The following is a 19846-nucleotide window of genomic DNA, read 5'->3' as shown; positions in this document are numbered from 1 at the left end:
GATATTCTGTGAAGTTTATGTTCATGTGTTTGTGTCCAGTTCCTGTTTCATTTGGTTAAAAAAGCACCTGCACAGTATTTTCATTTTTTGACCAACAGGTCAGATTTAGTTGTTTTTTCTACAACATTTAAATTAAGATTTACATACAGGCAAGAGGTCATGTTGCTGGAAGGTCCATTCTTTTTATGGGCCCACACACCTCATTGGACACGGTGCAACCGTACCGCCTGCATTGTCTATGCCCCTGTTTTACACTGTACTTGATCCCTTTTCACTGTCCACTGCTTTCTGAGATTAAATATCTACTATCAGTCCCTTGACAAACTCACTCAATTTTATCATCTCTTTTGCATCGACATGTTGATCAGTCCTTTAATAAAATCAGCTAATACGTTAACATGCTAGCAGTGGATATGTATGACACATCTACCCAAGAAGGTTTGTTACTGAATGACGCATTCTGTTGCTCTCACAGTGCTGTTGAGCTGAAATGTGACTCAGCTGTAGTTTCTGCCTTAAACAGTATTCTCCATCATGTACCAACTCCTTAACTTAAAACACTAAAGAAAATGAATTAGAGCCTGCGCACAGACGTTTTGCTACACACCTTTTATTTCCAACATTTTGAAAACCTTCAGTTCATTGACCCATTGCACAAATATGTCCTGTCTACTCATTACCAGACATATAGGAATACAGGAAATATTAATAAAATCTTTCTGATTTAAAAATAACTACAGTCATATTGTATATGTCAAATTAGTATAAACAGTTAAAGGTGTGTTACCACATGAGCTCATAAGTTGAGCTTTTGTGTTTGTTTTTTACCTTTATGTAATTGTAGAGTCAATATCATTGGATATGCTCAGAAAGGCCCAAGCGGCTAAGAAATACATTCATTCTTATTTTTTAAAAGGAGCTCTTTACGATATTCAGAGCATATTTATGATTCAGAGGTTGTCACCACATGGCTGTTAGCTAGCTGATGATGCTAACAGTGTTTACAGCACTAACAATGGCACCTGTGTTGACAGAACTAACAGTCAGTACGTTTACATGCACAGTTAAGTGGAGCGACAGTTCTAACTCCACTAGGCCATTTAATTGGACTACTGTCCTTGTCCCAGTATACAAGCACGGGAGGGGAATCGATTTATTGACCGAAGTATGTCTGACTCTGCTACGATAGGTTGCGATATGCCCCCTTTCAGCTTGTAGTACTGCACTTTTTTTTGGTTGACCTATTACATCAAAGATCAAACAATCTCCATTCCATGTTTTTCTCCCATCTATTTTTCAAAAAAACATTTAACTCTTTCAGCTGATACAGCATAAACTCTGTCTCCTCGTCCATCCAAAAATGCACAGCTCTGGATGTAGATTTCACCGTGTTGTTACTGGCTTCTTCCTCTGTTATGCATTTAAAGCTATCTGACTTCCAGGTCAAAGCCTGAGGTGGAAGCTGTGGAGCATGTGCAGATCGCCTCGACCAGTTACAGTCTGATGACTGTGTACATGTAGGAGTAATTTGACTCCCGATCACATTATCTGGGTATTCGATTTAGTACGATATCAGTCAGACCAACATGTTTACATGTATATAAAAAGTCCGGTTTTAGTCGGGCTAACACAATATATCGATTTCCTCTAATGTCATATAAACGTACTGACTGTTTACGTGGAGGGGAACTGGAGGGTGGGTGCTGCCCGTAGTGTGGCGTCCACCAGAAGCATAGTGTCCTGAAATCAGCGGTAACCACTGTATGTGTTCCTCACAGAGGGGCGACGATTAGCTAGCCAGCAGGATACACACACAGGGACTCAAATGCACTACCATGCATGCACAGCCAGACCACGTACCACAGCAAAGAACAGAGAAGCTCAGATTACAACACACACAGAGGGAGCATGACTTCACTCTCTGCTGAGGACACCATGACTTCACTTTAGCTTTACATAGCAAATAGTGGTTTGATGCTACATTAATGCTCTGAGTGTTGTATAGAGCTCCTTTAAAGGGTGAAGTAAATAGCATAAATCTGTTATTATGAGCCTATTCTTAGTTTTCCAACAATAGATAAAAATAATTAGAAACTCAGTGTGAACAGCAAGTTCACATGTTTTACAATACCTGGGTATATGGCATAAGTGCATAATATAGTCAAAGGCTTCTTGTCATAAATAGAAAGAAAACATGTAAACTTTTAAACTGTTAAACTGTTATCGACCCTCTTGTGAGTCTGAAATAAAGTTTGAATTGAACTGACAGACCAAAGTTAAAATGATCAGCCATGAACAAATAGAGCACTGGATGGATTGATTTGACTGGCTGATAAGACGAATGTGTGGAAGGAGTGATGAGTTAGAAGGAAGTCAAGGTTCATGTTCGTCTGTAGAGCTTCTGTCCACAGCAACATGAAAACACACTATTGTGGAAACCATTCAGCTTCCAGGAATTTTTTGCAAAGCATCAAACTCTCACAGTAGCACTTAAGTTGAGTTCACAGGATTTTACAGAAAGTTTGTTTCTTGGTCCTCTGGTTGAAGGTTGGTGTCCTGCAGCTGTGGCACAAACCTCCTCTTAGCAATTCATCCCTGAGCTCCACTGGAGAATTGGCTGTTGGTTATTAATATTAAACTGCAGAAGAACTAAACTGGAGCAATCCCTGAAAAAAAACTTGTCCATACAGTAACATCCAGCAACATTCCTGTAAAAGTGAAAGATCTGATAAGGTAGGTTTGTTGACACAGTAAACTGTTGAACCTTTAGATCCAGTTTGTACTCCATAACACTTAGCAGCTGCAAAAGAGTTGGCTCAAATAAAGGAACAAAACTATCAACACTGAGCAGCTAGCAGATACTAGCTAAATTCTTAAACATGAATTAAAAATGTATTAATCACATATAAAAACTTCAATATTGTGGGAAAAATATACTTGTTTGCTTTTGATGAGCAGATTGATAACAGTTATATGTTGTGTTTAACGCCCAGTTCAGACCAATGATTCACAACGAGACACAACAACAAATGTTGCAGAGAAAAGTCACAGCGGTGTGAACTGGCCGGTCTGAGTAGGACTCAAGTTGGCTGATGGTGTCTCCTGCAACTCAGCTGGTCAAATCTGCGGCACCTGGTTTTAAAACAAAAAGCATGTCACCTGTTTCTACAGCCTGTCGCTTTGTACTGAAGTCAGCTGGTCAAATCAAAATGACCGCAGACGCAAAATTGCACTTACTGCAGCAGGTGCTCCGTCCCCGCTAAGCTCTCTGTTTCTGTCCTCAGTGTGTGCTGGTGCTGCTCGCTGTATATGCTTATGCACCTCAGGCACACACATTTTAATGGACTGATTAATTGCTGCTGCTTATTTATATCATTGTGGCGTACTGATCATGAATACAGCCCATCTGATGCTTGTTTTGTTCCTTTTTCGCCATTTCATCACTCCTACAAATGCAACTGTAGCCAGTATCTCTCTCCCACTATCCTCATTCATATTTTAAGAAGCTACAAATTATATTCAGCCACAGAATAAGCCTGAAAAGTTGGAAATCAGAATGGAAATACAGAGAGTTGTTGCATAGAGATGATACAACATCTCATCTAGCTGCAATGGTGTGAACGGGCAGGTTTTTAGAGCGTTGCAAAAAGGCGCAATGCAAACAGTTGCCTGTTTCAACTCATCTCGTTGCGAATCTTTGGTCTGAACTGGGCTTTACATACAGAAATGGAATCAGGATGTGGTTAGCCCAAACCCCAAGAAAGTGTGCCAGACTTTAAAAACTAATTTGACACAATGTCCAAACTGTGTGACCTCAACTTCCAGCCCTGTCAAAAAGACTTTCTTTTCCCCTACAGATTTACACTGTGGAAGAGACATCTGTAAATCAGTGAATATATTTTTTGAGCATCACAGTCCCCATGAAATGACTCCTTTCACTGATGGGATTTGACCCATTCAGTCCGATAACATTTGTAATGTCTCAAAGAGCCACATGATTAAATCATTTTGTTCCTGTTCAAGTTAGGGGAAGGCTAAACTGGAAGTTAGCTGCTTGGCCTGCAAGGTCTTTAGTGTGCCTACTCTGTGGGCCCAACAATGTAATCCAGGGACTTCTACTTTCCAGGTAACTTTATACCCAGGAAGTCGAACTACCTGAATTTCAGCTTCATGCCCATGAGCAACTTTCATTGGAATGAAAGGGGCCCCACCTCCAATGCTGTTATTCTCTTTATACATCCATGGGTTAGCCTAGCGTAGGGTAAAAACTGGAGGGTAACCAAGAGCTTGACTCTTTTCAAAGTAAAAACATGTCCACCTCTGATGATTCCTTATTCACAACATTGTATCTTGTTTGTTTCACCTGTAAATGAACAGAAATGTAAAAACAACAATTTGTGGTTTTAGGGACCTGATAAACCAAGCCAACATTCAGCCATCTGTCAATGTTGGGCCGTCGGTGAATGACTCTCGCCCCGGCCTTTGCCATGTGTCCTGCACCACTAACACTAGTCAGCCCTTATCTGCTTTTTTCAACCGATTCAGCATGTTGAATCGACGTCAGTGACAGTGAAAACTGTTGATGAATGAAATCACTGATTGGCAGTTCAGCTCAACGCATGAAAAGAGAAATGGAAGTGAGGAAAGCAAAAACACAACTAAAGTCAAAAAAGGGCTGACATTAAAACAAACTTGTTATATTGGGTAAGATTATTTCTTTAGCCACTGAGCTCTTTCAAACAAAAAAATTGTAATTGTCTGCGTTATTGTTCAGTGGTACATTTGCTCTGTTCTTTCAGCACTGGGTTGTGTTGTTATTGTGCTGCCTGTCCAACTAGCATCTTTAATCTGTCCTGTCAGTTTTCCGGTTTCACTCTTAGAATAAGGAATACAGACTACCATGGCGTGCTGGTGTGGAGTTATTTCTTCTTACGCAGGCTAGTTTGCCGTCGGCTGTAGCAACGCAACACATAGCTTTCATCGCCTCTAGTTCTGATGTTTGTTCGATGTGTCTTGGCCATTAGGGGGCGTTATGTACTGCAACTATTTCTTGATGAATAACGCCCAGCACTTCTGTGCATCTCATCTCCCAACTTCCACAAAACTCATACATTGTTGTGTTTACATTTCTTTTTGTGTACAGGTTCAAATACATGAGACAGTTAGTAAGCCTTTTTTTCCCTTTTTTTTACTTACACAGCCATGTAGCTGTTTCCTCCTAAGCTAGGCTAACTCCGAACTGACTCACAGTGTGTCTCAAATCGCATACTTCTGTACTAAACACTTAATATTTTGAGTGCACAAGTGCCCTAAGTGCGTTCACACTTCATAGTATGGGAAAATGCAGTTTGCTACTGGCGCACTGAAAACAGTCTAAAAGTTGAGTGTGGAGTGATGAACACCTCTCACCCTTAACAGTTGCTATCTTCTCAACTTTTGACATGGCGGTTGGGGACAAAAAGGAGCCTGAGCTAGCTAGAGTGAACATGTACATGTTTTTTGCACTAAGAACTAGGGCTGGGCAATATAAAGATATTATAGCGTTATCCAGATATGGGACTATATATTGTCTTAGATTTGGATGTCACTGTATTGTGATATGGCATAAATGGTGATTGCATTACAGCAAAATGATGCACATATATTAACTTACCAGACCATTCTATTTGTTTTAATGTTTGCCTTAACACACTTAGTTGTTATATCCACATTATTGAAGATTATTGATCAGAAATCTCAATTGTGTTAATATTTTCTGACAAAAAAACAATAACCATCACCATATTTTGTCGCATCAGAGAGGGTATTTGGTCAGAAATATTGTTATGTTAGATTTTGCCTCCCAGTCCTAGTATTGATGAAGTGCTCAAGGAGATTTAAAAATATCAAGATATATATTGTGTATCAATATACAGCCTAAAAATATTGTGATATATATATAAGCCCTACTAAGTACCAATACTGTTGTTGAATAGAAGCCAATAGGTCAAATGTTGGCTATAATGCTCCACCATCAATTTGCAATTCACCATTTAAAAAACAAGACAAAGAAGAAGAAGAAGGGCCATTGTCACTTCAGGTAAGTGTAAAACAGCAGTGTGTGATTTGAGACAACACTACCCTGTTGAAATTAGTATACCATGCAAGAAGTACATAGTGTACTACATGGAAGTATACCGACGGAAGTACGCGTTTTAAGACACACCTTCAGACTCAGTACTCTTCATGTCACTCTTGGAAAGAAAGCATATTTAAAATAGAGGATGTAACTTCTGCCTTTGTTCAGATTTCAAGGAGCAATGTAACCAGAAGACAGCTGACACATGTAAACACAAAGTCAACCAGATAGACAAGCGCTGAAAAGTTTTAAAGCACCGACAGCTCTCTTGACGCAGTTAACAACTTCAAGAGTTAGGGCCTCAAAAATGGCTGTCAGTGTGTGTGTGCGCGCGTGTGTGTGTGTGTGTGTTTTCATCCACACTAAAAAACAGCAGTGCGTATATGTGAACATTCCAAACATCATCCCTCAGAGAGTTGCTCAGTCTGCACTTCCTCTGAGATCAAGGAGTCCTCAGGAGTAACAGTGATGTCACCTGTTGGGTGATTCGCAATCTGCTGCAGGAGCTCCTCTGATTCAAGCAGCTGATTGGTCCAGTCCTGACACACCTCCTCTATGCTAGGCCCCTCCCCTCCATATTCTGGAGGCAGGACGGGCGCTGAGAAGAAGTCGCTTAAAGTGTCTTGAAAATCAGCACCGTGCATGTGGATCTACAATTAGGAGAGAGGGAACTGGGTTTTAAAAGTATGTTCAAAGCTTGTTTGCTGTGTTTTCAATTAAGTCCTGCAAGGCTGCAAATTGATCCTCATTCATAAAGTGTCTTGCTTCAAGAATTTCCACTTTGAATAAAAGACGAGAGGTTAGTGTGATCAGAGTGATTAACAGGCTGCTCACCCTCTGTTTGATCTTCTCTGGCAGGAATGGACGAATCATGGTGAAGACTGGCCGGAAGAGCATCGGCTCATTAACCAGATGGATACCTCTAACTTTCAGTGGGAAAGAGTCCTGAACATGCAAACACACACAAATAAAGACAGCTGTGAAACAAACTGAACAAGCTCACTACTTGGTCAGCCAAACAGGTCTATAAAGTAATGTAGGTCCAGCAAACAATCAATCAAACCATGGTCATGTCAAACCCTGCAAAACATCACTCTAATATTCACACCAAACAGGAAACAAATGTTTACATACAGACTCGGAGTAAAGACGCGCATAGATGCACATTTAAACCAGGTGACATGAATGCTGCAAAATTTGCCCTATTTGCATATTTGCACAAGTTGTAAATTTTCAACTTAAGTGAGAATGCTATCTCAAGCTGGTAAGCATTGAGATCTGGTTGAGATTCCCGATGTTACTGAGAATCACAAATGGAGGACAAAGTTATTGTTGCTGTCTGCAGGCAACCAGAGCTCTACGACTCAATGTCAGTACTGTACAGAGACGGAAGAAGTTAGCAATTAGCTACCTTCCCAAATAAGTTAACACATCTGTTAGCACTGCTGTTAAGGACCAACATTCACCAGTTGTGAAATACTCCAACAATACTCCAGTGGTCACATTCATGCAATAAAGTGAGGCAAAAATTTGCTTTGCGTTATCTGTAAACACACCATTAGAGTTGTGCTATGGTGCAAGGGTTGCAAGAAACTGCACAGCAATGTAAAAATGTCTAAAAGGTCAAGCCACAAATGGGTCAATCCATATATTCCCACTGATGAGTACAGGGCATTCTGCATAAAGGTAAAAAAAAGTTAACTGAGTAGATTGTGCCTATAATTTTTTGTCATGTACAGAGGAGTGACATGTTAAAGGAAAAATCTGGATTAAAGAGTGAAGAAACGTAACAAACCTTCTAGAGCATGAGGGCTCACTGACTGGTTTGCTGAGTATAGAAATTATGTCAATCATATGCTACAGACTTCACCGTCATAACCAGTCTGAAAGAAAGAATGCTGTTCATCCCTACAGGTCAGATGAACACATTTGCATGACAAGGAAAACTGAAGCGGTTTTAACGGAGTATAGTAACTGTATTAACGGAGTGTGCTGTTACTGCCACAGTCTCCATGTGTTTCCTGCAGCAAGAAGACAGGGATCACTCTCGTTTACAGTAAATAAGATTCTATGCTTCAACCAGATCTCAGAAATGCTTCTGATTATAGAAGGTGGAAAGAAATAATAATAATAAGTGTTCTAATAGTGTATGTTGGGAAGAATAAGGCTGAGGGAAAAGGCCACATTTCCTTAAAGGTTTGTTTTAACTAAAAATTAATAGGACAGATCCTTCACCTGCTTTTGATTGGTTGAGGCCACGGTGAAGATAAACTCTTCATTCAACATTTCTTTCTTTCCTGTCACTGTCTAATACCGTGTCCTAACTGGATGCGACACGAGTGAGTGTGCATACGTCAGCGACTAAATTAGTTTGATTGCATTGTATTGTATTGTATTGTATTGTATTGTATTGCATTTCTATTGGATGGTCCTAACTGTCTGTGAGCAATTTGACATGATGCAGCACAAAACGGCGTGCCGCTTTGACTTTTGTCAGACACCCTGTTTCTATTTCTAATCTGTTGCTTTTGCTGGAAGTGCCTCGATGGATGAGGAATGGCTGTTTCACAAGGTTTAAATGAGGAGTTACCTACATGATGCCTCCTTATTTTACTACAAAAACCTCAATAAGTTGGCATCTGGCTGGAGGGAGATCATCAGGAGGATGAAGGTATCTGGTAAGAAGTGTGTGGGATGCTAGCAAGTTAGCTTGTTTTACAAAGTGGACATGGTGGTATGATATAATATGGGAGCTACAACAGCGATATCTATAAGTTACCTGTGATAGTATTGTTGTGAATATGAATAATAAGGAAGTATGTACTCACCCAACTTCTCAACTCTGAGGCCACAGCTAACAGACCCACAGACAGAGAGTGTCCAATGTAACGTGATACGGTGCAATAGTCTGATGCTCGCATCCAGTTAGGACATAGTGTAATAGAGAATTTAGGCAGATCTAAAAGCTACACATTACAATAATCAAGCCACTCTGAAGCAAATGCATGCACAACTACTATGTCTTAAAGAAATAATGAGTTTAAGTGACTCTTAAATGGTGTGTTGTTTTAACTGGAAATTTACACTGATAAGATCTAAATGTCCTGCCTGAATTGCAACATGCTGTCAGATGTGTTTAGATGACACCTCAAGTTCTCCCTTTTTTGGTAAAAATTTTTTGATTAGCGTTGGGTGTCATCTGCATAGCAACAAAATGTTATGATGGACCCACATGAAGCATAGCACAATATGAAGAGTTAAGTTTCCGGCTTTGTAGCACATAACCTGAAGCATGAGCTCACCGAAAGTACAGAGGATATCTTTCTGGCGAGGGAAGGGTTAATCTGCAGGGCGTGGCCTAAACTCCACCCCTGCAGGTCAAATATGACCTTCAGACCACGTCTCTGTGTCTCTGTCTCCGTGGAGATGATCTCTGATGTCATCAGGCTGACCCTGAACACCTGGAAGGCTGACCAGTCTTTTGGGTTCCACTGTCCTGCAAGACAAACGTGTTCCTGTACTTTCATGGACTGTTTTTTTCATGGTTTTAAAATTGTCAACAGGCTAGGTCAAGAAAAGCACCAGTATGTAGCTACACACTCACTGCACTGGCTGGCATTAGTACATCAGCTACAAATGTTGTCTATGGCATTCAAGACTGGTAGAGTGTTACAATCATGGGTCTCTCTCCCATAGACTGTATAAAAGAAGTGGATGTAGCCACAGTGATGTCACCCATTGGTTTGTAAAGCTGAAATGATTAAGCAATTAGTAAATTAGTCGTCAACTATTAAAGGTCCAGTGTGTAGAAGTTAGGGGGATATATTGGCAGAAATGGAGTACAATATATATATTTTCTTTGGTGGAAAATCACCTGAAAATAAGAATTGTTGTGTTTTTGTTACCTTAGAATGAGCTGTTTGTGTCTACATAGGGAGTGGGTTCTTGTTACCAGACATCACCATGTTGCACTGCCATAGCTCTATAGTAGCCCAGAATGCACAAACCTAAGGCTGGCTCTAGATAGGGACACTCGCATTTTCACGTCGGCTTCCATAGTTAGAACTCCCTCTGCGACACGTTTAATAGCGTTGGAGAAACACTGACTTGCAACATGAAATTGCAGTTTTTCATTGGTATTAATCGCCCGGTCCGTTTGTTTTGGAAGAGTCCTCTGCAGATAATACAGCTCCTGGCAAAAACCTACTGAACAATGACCATTTATGGAATTCTAACCGTGAATTCACGCTTGGTGCACAGGAGAAGTTTCGGCTGGTTGCAATCTGCAATCCTCACTGCTAGATACCACTAAATCCAAAACACTATTCCTATAAATTAATCGACAGCTAATTTGATAATAGATTAATCATTTTGAGTAAATTTTTGAGAAAAAAAAGTCCAAGACAAAACAAAACAACCAAACAACTAATCGATTACTTGAGAAAATAATCAACAGATTAATTGACAATGAAAATAATAGTTAGTTGCAGCCCTATTGATTTGTGGACTATGGTTTTGAAGCCTTGAGTTTGGTATTTTGGCTGCCAACATCTTATTTTTTACAAGCCAGAAATGACCATATTTGGACAAGAGGGTGGAGCTGGGGAGGGTAGGCAATGCTACACTTCTATCCTAGTTAACAGGTCACTGTGGTAGTGACTTGTCAATCACAAGGTAGCCACACCTTGAAGCATGCTTTGTCATCTTTTTGTCTGTAAATGAGATCATAATCTACAAAATAAACATCCTACTGTTGTGAAGAACACTTGAAACTAGCAACTAAGACCATAAATTCATTAGTAAAATCTTTACTAAGATATTAAATCAAGTGAGAAGTACAGTCATTTTCCTACTGACTTGACCTCTTTTTACAACAAAATTTAAAAGTGGAGGAAGCGATACAATAGAAGAATTAACAATGACCAAATTGAGAAAAGCAATTTGACGAGCAAACTTTATAACATTATAGGGAAGGATCTGACTGTTTTTTGTGAATGTAAAGACTCTGAAACCAAAGAGTCTGTGCTTTTAATTTACAGACAGTATGCAGCAGAGAGTAAAGTCATGATGACAAGACTACACCGACTATGACTAAATAACTCTAGAAGAAAGCAGGGTGCAACAGGAGTGCCAGCACCTATTAAACCTCAAAAAAGAAGAATAAGCCACTGTAAAACTTCAATTAATAGCCTGGGCTATTATTTGCTTAAATCACTGAACTCAATAAGGACATATATGGGACAGGCGTCTATATGTGACAGGCCTTTCACACCAAACTGCTGCTCAGCAAAGATGGGAAATATGATCAAATTGTTTACATGAACCAAAAACTGAAATTACTATAAAAATTAGATTTAAAATAAAATATCAGTACAAATCAGTCATCTGATCTAGCTCCAATAGAAAGGGCATCACAGAGAGAGAGAATGAGCGTTATGACACTCGTTACATGGCACTTAAGGCCCTGACACACCAAGCTGACAGTCGGCTGACAACCAAAGTCGGGCCGTCGGTGAGCGTCTGTCGCCCTAGTTTTTGCGGTGTGTCCCGCACCGTCGGCACTTCGGCGTCTGCGGCTTTTTGGCCGATTGAGCATGTTGAATCAGCGGCGGAGCTTGTCGGTGAGAGAGATCACTCTGATTGGCTGTTCAGGTTTTATTTCCTCGCCCCTGTAGCGAGTGAATCTGCTTGTAGTGAAACCAGGGCTAACCAGGGCTAACCGGTGCTTCCTCCTCAGGCTCCACTTCACTCAGCTTCCCGACAGATCCGCTGCCTCTCCCACTTTAATCTGAATAACAAACTGGAGCTAGCTGGGAGCGGCTAGTGGAGCACTAGCCGCAGCGTGACCGGAGGGAAGCACAGCCAGTTAGCCTCCGCTAGCCTTCCAGCTAGCCCCGGCTCTCCATTTGGATCCAACCGGAGCACCGAGCCCTGGTTTGTTATTCAGGTTAAAGTGGGGAGAAGCAGTGGGTTTCTCGGGCAGCTGAGTGAAGTGGAGCCTGCGGAGGAAACACCGTCTGGATGTAATAGTCCGTGGAGATGCTGTGGTGCTGGGCTGCACAGATAGGAAACCCCTCGGCTGTCAAAATGTACCACTCTCTCACTCCGCTCTCTCTCACGCAGGCGCAGAACGTACGTGCTACTTGGCCGTCGGATGTAGTTCATGTGGTGTGTTCAAATGCAACTGACACAGGACGACGTGAGGCGATGTAGACGACGGGTTAGTCGGCTTTTATCGCCGCTAGTTCTTTGGTGTCGGTTTGGTGTGTCCGCACCTTTAAGGATTACAGCACCTGGCATACCCACACAACACTTTATCCTATTAAAACAATATTCACAGCTTAGACTGGATTTTGTGGAAAAAACCTTTTGATTCTTTTGATCAGTGTTGACTCATGGACTAAAGAAATCTGAACATCTCACTGGGTAATCGAGGAATGGACACATATTCTGACTTTAAGACAGCTTCAGAGGAAGTAGCCAAGTGGGTAGCCAACAACTTGGTATTATACATCCAAAGAACTAGACCAGTTCACTAATAGAGACAGGCATTTATTTGTCAAAATGTTTAGCTACAGTGGGCTAGTAAAAGGGACTGGGTGTTTAATTTGGACCAGGCTTTTAATAAAAGTTTTAAGGTATCCCACCAGAACTCTGTCAATACTTGGTATACTGACCAATCCTGTAGATGAGCACCCTGCTGCCAGTGTGGTCCCGCTGTGGGAGGACGGTGTGGTACGTTGTGTTGAGGAGGCCAAGCACCGAGGAGGGGGACAGACATTTGCTGATCTCAGGACTCTCCCTTCGCCACCGCTGGTAGTTCAGTAAGAGCTGCACAGGACACATGCAACATTCAGGGACATCAGGAAATAGAGAGGATTCTACTCTATCTATCATCACCCGCTAATACAGTTGAAACACTGGTGCATTAAAGAAAATATTGTGTTATAAGCTTGCAGGAGTTGACAAATATAAATTGGTCTAATAGCTAACCTTTAATCTGTCCTGTTATCTGTGCCAAGCCCTCACTGTAAACGCTCCTGCTGCTGCAGATCAAACAGGAAATAAGAATATGAGGTTGTAGGAAAAGCAAATTCAGAGAACTATTTGTGTGGTTCAAATTTGAGTCACTTGTATCTGTGATTCAAGTCACAGCACAGACTGCTGAGCTTAGGCCCAGTTGGGTGAGTGCCAACTGCTTTCAAATGAAAATAAGCAACTAAGTTTTCCTCTTGAGCCAAGATCTGTGTGTGACCTACACTGACAGGCTCAACATGCTCACTTAAAACACTATTGTCATTTTACAATCAGCCCTAAAAAATACATTAGTAATAATGCAGCAACAACAATACTATGAAGTATGATAAAGTCTCTGTAAGTATTGTATACAACACACAATGTACACCTATTTACTGAATATAGTCTGAAACAAATACACCTCCTGGTTCCCCCTTTTCATAGTTGGAGTGTTTTAAACACAGTATTCATGGCAAGTTAATCAGCTACTGGCCAACCAGGACAAAAGTACTTGAGCAAAAGACTGTCTGTTTGTCTGAGCTGTATGATTTAATGACTGAATACAGCCGATGTGTTTCTGGTATCTGTCGGTTGGAGTGAGAAGGTGCAAGGAGGCAGCAAACAAACATACACAGCTACAGTATGTACTTACTGGTTCAATTTATGTCTCTATCTTTTATATTTGTTAATAAACATGAGAAAATTCACAGTAGCTGTGGCCATAGAAATAGAATGACAATAGAATGGACATTCCCACTCAAATCAGCGTAGCATGATGGCCAGAATGACACCCATTTTTATGCAAAACATTGCTTTGCAACAGCAATGTAGCTGGCTAACTTCTGTATAAATGTATGACTCCACTTGTGCTAAGTCACACACTCACTGAGGTGTGGCTTCGCAGTGGAGTAATAACATTACGTTTTTAAATAAGCAATCCATTACTTTTAAAATATTACCATGCCATTTCCCTGTTTCTTTTGTTGCCATTAATTGCGTGTTTGTTGACGGCCCCACTTATCTGTGTTGTCACCTCGGACTGTATGAAATAATGGACATAGCTATTATGACGTCACTCATTGGTTTGTAGACTCCCGTTTTGAAGCCTGGAGTTTAGCATTACAGCCATTGCCATCTTGGATTTTTGGAGCCAGAAGTGACCATATTTGGACAAGAGGGTGGAGCTGTGGAGGAGCAAGGGGTGGTTTTGACTCATAGACTATAGTGATGCCTCACAGACAGCCTGTCACTCAAAGTGTCCACGCCCTTAATTATGCATAACTTTAAGCCTTAACGAACATACACAGCTACAGTATGTACTTACTAGTTTAATTTATGCCTCTATCTTTGATATTTGTTACTAAACAAGTGCAAATTCATAATAGCTTTGAGCCTAAAACTGTTCTTTGTACCAGGCTGTAAACATGTTTATTTCCGCTGTAAAGTTGTGCATTTTAACATGGGGGTCTATGGGAATTGAATGATTTTGGAGCCAGCCTCAAGTGGCCATTGGATGAACTGCAGCTTTGGGCACTTCCATGTTGACTTCATTTTCAGCCCTGGCAGTTGCTGCTTGGTTGTCTCCATTACAACAACAATCACCTTTTTCTGTATTGTTCAGTCCCTCCAGAAAATCGCGATCGCAATAATTAACGCAAATTCAACTAAAGTCTGCAACATTTGCGGGGCCTTGCAATTTTTCAAAAGTCCTGCAATTTTTCCGCGTTTTTCTGCATTTTCCGGCTGACCGGAAGTCATCAAGCATGCAATGTCATTTGAAACGTCATCACATGCGTCATTAAATCGCGCTAATCGCACTGCAGTGTGGAGAAACACTCTGTATTGACATAAGAATTTGCACTGTTTAAATGCATACAATATCCGTTGAATTCATTAAAATGTTATGTTTGCAGAAGATGTAGCTTACATGTTGTTTTACAGCCACATTGTCTGGTTTGAGAGCTACAATATTCACTCAGGATTATTGGAGTCCCTGTTTTGAAACTAATACAATAAAACTAAAGAAGAGAACTATAAAAATATTTGCAGCTATTTTTGTAAAATTCAGTATGATTATTATGGCAAGTGATTACATGACTTATTTTTTTGGAGGTAGTAGTTTAAAAAATAAAAATCACATTTTTTTCTCCTTTTGTCATTTGCCACAATTTTTGTCATTTGCTGCAATTTCCCGCAAAAAAAAAACAAAACATAAAGATGCCGTAATTTTTGACAAAATTGGTCGCAAATTCAAGGGTTTTTTGCCTCAAGATCCTGGAGGGACTGATTATTCAAATGACCACGGCAAACAGGTCAATGTCTGCTCGACATTCATTCTAATTGTCTGGCTATGACGATGTACGGTCATGGATAATGTGCTCACACATTCAAACCAAGCAGCAATCTCTGGCTGCAGAAGAATGAAGCCAACGCGGAATTCCATAAAATTGCAGTTCCTCTAATGGCCACTTGAGGCTGGCTCCAGGACCCAGTCAATCCCCATAGTCCCTCATGTTAAAATGCCCAAATTTACAGCAGAAATAAACATATTTACAGCCTGGTACAAAGAACAGTTTTAGGCTCTATAGCATTTAGTGTTTTAGTTTTCTTACAGGCCTTTTGACAGCACACATCTAGACTTGTCATAGTAGGAAAAGCCCAGGTGTTACTAACTACGATGACTCTGTTTTATTCAAGTGTCGCAGTAAGCCGTCATAGCATAACAGGGGACCAGCATGCACAACACAAGGACCCTGAAACTAAAGCAGCTCAATGAAATCCAGCCGACATTCATTTTATCATTTACACCTGTGCTTTTGCTACCCTGACATGTCAAAATGTCTGTCAACAGTGTTCACTATTTCTTTGATAGATAATACTTCTGGTCTTGCCATAAATGGAGACTATCTGCATGTGCTAGTTCAAGTGCTAGACAACCATAGTTGTGAAATTTGTTAGTAATTTGCCTGAACTGACGCTTTATGGTAGTATTCATTGATGAGGGTTTAGTTTATTTTATTATTCCAAGAACATACAAGAAGTCCTTCAAAAAAAGCTGTCTTTTAGTTTTAAAGGCTGTGTCCACACTGTGAAAAAAACACAACCATCTCATTCAAATTCAATGACAGAGCTCAGCCAGAAAGTCACAGGGTGGTCTTGAAAACCTCTGCCACATGTAAATATAGCAAAGTGTAGGCCCATTTGAAGTATCAAAAGTAGGCCCCTGCACCTGAAATCTACACCTATGTGTGAGTGTTTTACCTTTATATTAACAAAATGTAATTTGATTATAATCACTATAATCAGCGTTAAATTGGGTAGATTCATCTAAAAAAATCTCAAGCTGAAACAGGCCTAGCTGTTAAATAATACAATAGGGTAATAAATATATCACTTGCCTGAATTGTGGTACAAAGGTTTTGATAAAGTGGCTTGAAAATTGTACTTAGGTGCTCGGATAAATGTATCTCAACATCTCACTTTTAACTGCTCTGTTTAAACTGCTCTGACACTGACTTTATACCAGCTGCATGTGAAAATCAGCTGTAGCTTATTACTACTACTACTATTAATATTATTATTAATTACTATTAATAATTAAAGTCATAATAACTGATTTTGATCGGGGGCATGGAATAGTCCATTAGTGTAAACACTGATACTGTACACATTAAACCCGAACCCTATTTCAGTAAATCCAAACCGTCCAAACATGTCTCACTCACTGCTCAAATACACCTAAAGAGTAGGACTAACACACACACTGTTTGCATAATAACTTTGCCTCTTGAGATCGGTAATGATAATGTACAGACACTGCAGCAATCCCTGTGGAATGAACAAAGAACAGCCTCCATAAACTTTTGTAAAGTCCCAGTTCAGTTGTATTTTACAAACTCGATATGAGCCCTTGCACCCTCATGTACTCTGAGTCTCTCACTGTGTGATATGTCCTGTAGCGGACCATGCTGTACCTTCAGGGAGAGCTCCACGTCCCCGTCTCTGGCCCGGAGAAACTTGATGAGAAACTGGTCGGAGAAGGTCCTGACAGCGGACAGCTCGCTGGCCTGCAGGGCTCTCCGCCTCAGGACGCTCACACACCGCTCGAGCTGCTCCCAGTCGTCCGGGAATTCACTGGGCTGAGGCCCGCTCATGTTGCACCCAGGTCCGGCAACATTTCACTGCCAGCGGGCTGGAAAGGCGGAAGAAAACGAGCTGTACAGATAGGAGGAGGCGCGTGTGTGTGTGTGTGTGTGTGTGTGTGTGTGTGTGTGTGTGTGTGTGTGTGTGTGCGCATTTGCACCACAGTAACTCTTGTGCTGAAGCAACGTGCAACTGCTCCAACATCTCCCCCTGCTGGTCACTAGCAGCTACCTCAGCCTCTGCACTGATACATTATAATCTGCCAAATGAATATTTTGAAATATTCAGGGGTTTGGCAAAATAAGATACACTTGCAAAATGTAATGCAATCTTTGTAATAATTTGTGAAAAGGGTTTGTTGACCCTGTGTCGGAGCTGTTGACCTAGCCCTGAACTGAGGATGTAGATTGTTAGAAGAAGAATGATAAATTGACTGTATTTACAGATGCAGCTATTTACAATTCCCCATTCCTTCATGATGGGGCCCAGGCAGATCCATGGCAGATCCCTGCTAGGCCCTTAGCTGGAATGAGATCATGCATGTCACAGTGGAATTGAGACACGACCTGGAGGAGGGGGGTCTTCAAGTGGTTGGGAGTTGACTATTAACTGGCTGGGAAGTGACTGGCAGCCGGCTGGCAGCTGAAACAGCCATCCCACCAGACACCATTTCAAAAAACAGAAATTTTAATATCATAAAACACATGTCATTCAAAGTTGACAGAAACAGAATAAAACTCACAAATCCATCTTGGTTTGTCTTTCCACTGTTCCAACGATTCCCACCTCTGGTTTGGTTGAAATAAACCCTTAATTCACCCAGTTAGATGTGAAAATATGCTGGCTCTATACACACAAAAAAACTGTTAATTTAAATGGAGAATGGTGGGACTGGTGATGGCGATTTTGGGGCTGTTTGTGGTTCAGCAAAAATGATCTTATTCTTTTACAAAAAGGTCTATCTCTGTAGGGATCCTTTCATGTTGACACTTAGAATGACAATCTGAGCTTGCCAGCAGCTAAAACAATCAATTTGTAGACATGAACATGCCAGAGTGATCACACTGTAGCCTGTTTCATGGCTGCCAGCTGCAGCGCTGTCACTGAATACTAGATGTGGGGGAAAAAAAATCGATACAGCATGGTATCGCGATATTTTTATGTGGCAATATCGTATTGTCACACAGTGCTAAGTGTCAATTATTTAAATATTCAAGTTATTAATATTAAAAATACAAATCAAACTTTAGGTAACCTACCAGAATAATATAATCAATTGCTTTTTCAGTCTACTATATAAATTTTGCTTAAGTGAGATGAACGGACTGAAAACTTTACCTTCTTAGATACAACAGATGTTGACAAAGTTTTCCTTTGGGGACATAATTTGTAGTTGGACCTATTATGCTTTTTGGAGTTTTCCCTCTTCTTTAGTGTGTTATATAGCATTTTTTTCCTCTATAAGGTCCGTTAAGTAGGAAAAAAAGAAAGAAAGAAAAAAAAAGTCCAGTCTAAAGGGAGTTCTGTCTCAGCACAGACACACAGATCCTGACCTGCTTGAAACTGCTCGTTTGAATTTCCCGCCTTTACTTCTACGAATGTATTTCATAACAATGTGCAATTAGCATGGCACACAGTGTCCGCCTGCCGGCCACTGAGCCACACCCCCAAACACATTGCTCTGGACAAAGGAACAGCGAAGAAGTGGTTGGAATTTATTTTTGATACAATTCCTCCACAATACATCCCAGACATTTTATTGTGTTCCCTCTATTTTCCTGAGGACTGCTTCACAAACTGCCAACAGTTTACTGCTGGATTTTCACAGCAGTTACTGCTGAAAGACGGGGCAGTTCCCTTTGTTGGTCAAATCTGGAGATTCAGGATCGCAACCTGTAAGTATGCTTTATGAGTTGTGAATTTGTTGTGTAAAAACAAACTAGGAAGCTGCTACCAAGTGTTGAAGGGTGGAGTAGATGGCTGTAGGAGCTAACGTTAGGCTGTACACCCAGTGCTTACCTGTAGGCCTCGGCTAACTGGCTAACCAAAGCTATGGTTTAAAAAACTTTTGCTACTCAGCGTACAGTAAGTTAAACTGCTAGCTGGGTGGTGTCAGTAAGATGAATTTAATGACTGAATTGTGGAGAATCGAACAGAGCTTAATGTGCAGCATATCCATATCAAAAGTTGAAACACTTGTATGTCAATCAATCAATCAATCAATTTTATTTATAAAGCCCAATATCACAAATCAGAATTTGCCTCACAGGGNCAGAAACACCGGAAATGACACAACTCGCTTACCGCAATACGTCAGCACGTCAGTCTGCAGTCTGTGTGATGCCTGAGCTAAGCAGCTACTGCCGGTGGAATTAAGAGCTGCATTTATTTGTCAAAATGTGTGGCTGTACTCAGAGTTTGATAGTGTATCAGCTTTTAAGGAGGACCTATTATGCTTTCTCCCTTTTCCTTGGTGTTTTACACAGCGTTATAGCTGTAGGTCTCGGCTAACTGGCAAACCATAGCTATTGTTTTGCAACGCTTTTGCTACACGGTGCACAGTAAGTT

At 40.8% G+C, this 19846-nt stretch overlaps 1 protein-coding gene across 1 annotated transcript; it reads right to left on the bottom strand.

The window, feature by feature from the left end:
• Positions 1 to 600: 600 nt before the first annotated feature.
• Positions 601 to 17341, bottom strand: ttpa (tocopherol (alpha) transfer protein). Its single transcript, XM_050032907.1, has 5 exons — positions 17110 to 17341; positions 12796 to 12949; positions 9421 to 9614; positions 6953 to 7063; positions 601 to 6768 (listed from the first exon to the last, which is right to left on the bottom strand). Exons 1-5 carry the CDS (start codon positions 17287 to 17289, stop codon positions 6520 to 6522), a joined length of 888 nt encoding a protein of 295 aa, XP_049888864.1. The 5' UTR covers positions 17290 to 17341; the 3' UTR covers positions 601 to 6519.
• Between the last annotated feature and the right edge of the window lie 2505 nt (positions 17342 to 19846).

Source organism: Epinephelus moara, chromosome 21 (assembly GCF_006386435.1).
Source record: "Epinephelus moara isolate mb chromosome 21, YSFRI_EMoa_1.0, whole genome shotgun sequence".
NCBI lineage: Eukaryota > Metazoa > Chordata > Actinopteri > Perciformes > Serranidae > Epinephelus > Epinephelus moara.
Note: the sequence above shows the minus strand (reverse complement) of the source record. Positions and strands in the feature narration are given on the sequence as shown.

What these genes read in the sequence shown, in the direction of transcription:
- ttpa (XM_050032907.1), bottom strand. Translation starts at nt 17,289, where the DNA reads ATGAGCGGGCCTCAGCCCAGTGAATTCCCGGACGACTGGGAGCAGCTC. An exon ending in ACGTGGAGCTCTCCCTGAAG is followed by an intron (nt 12,950 to 17,109) that starts GTACAGCATGGT and finishes TGTCCTGTGCAG; the next exon opens with CTCTTACTGAACTACCAGCG. An exon ending in GGTGCTCATCTACAGGATTG is followed by an intron (nt 9,615 to 12,795) that starts GTCAGTATACCA and finishes TTTGTCTTGCAG; the next exon opens with GACAGTGGAACCCAAAAGAC.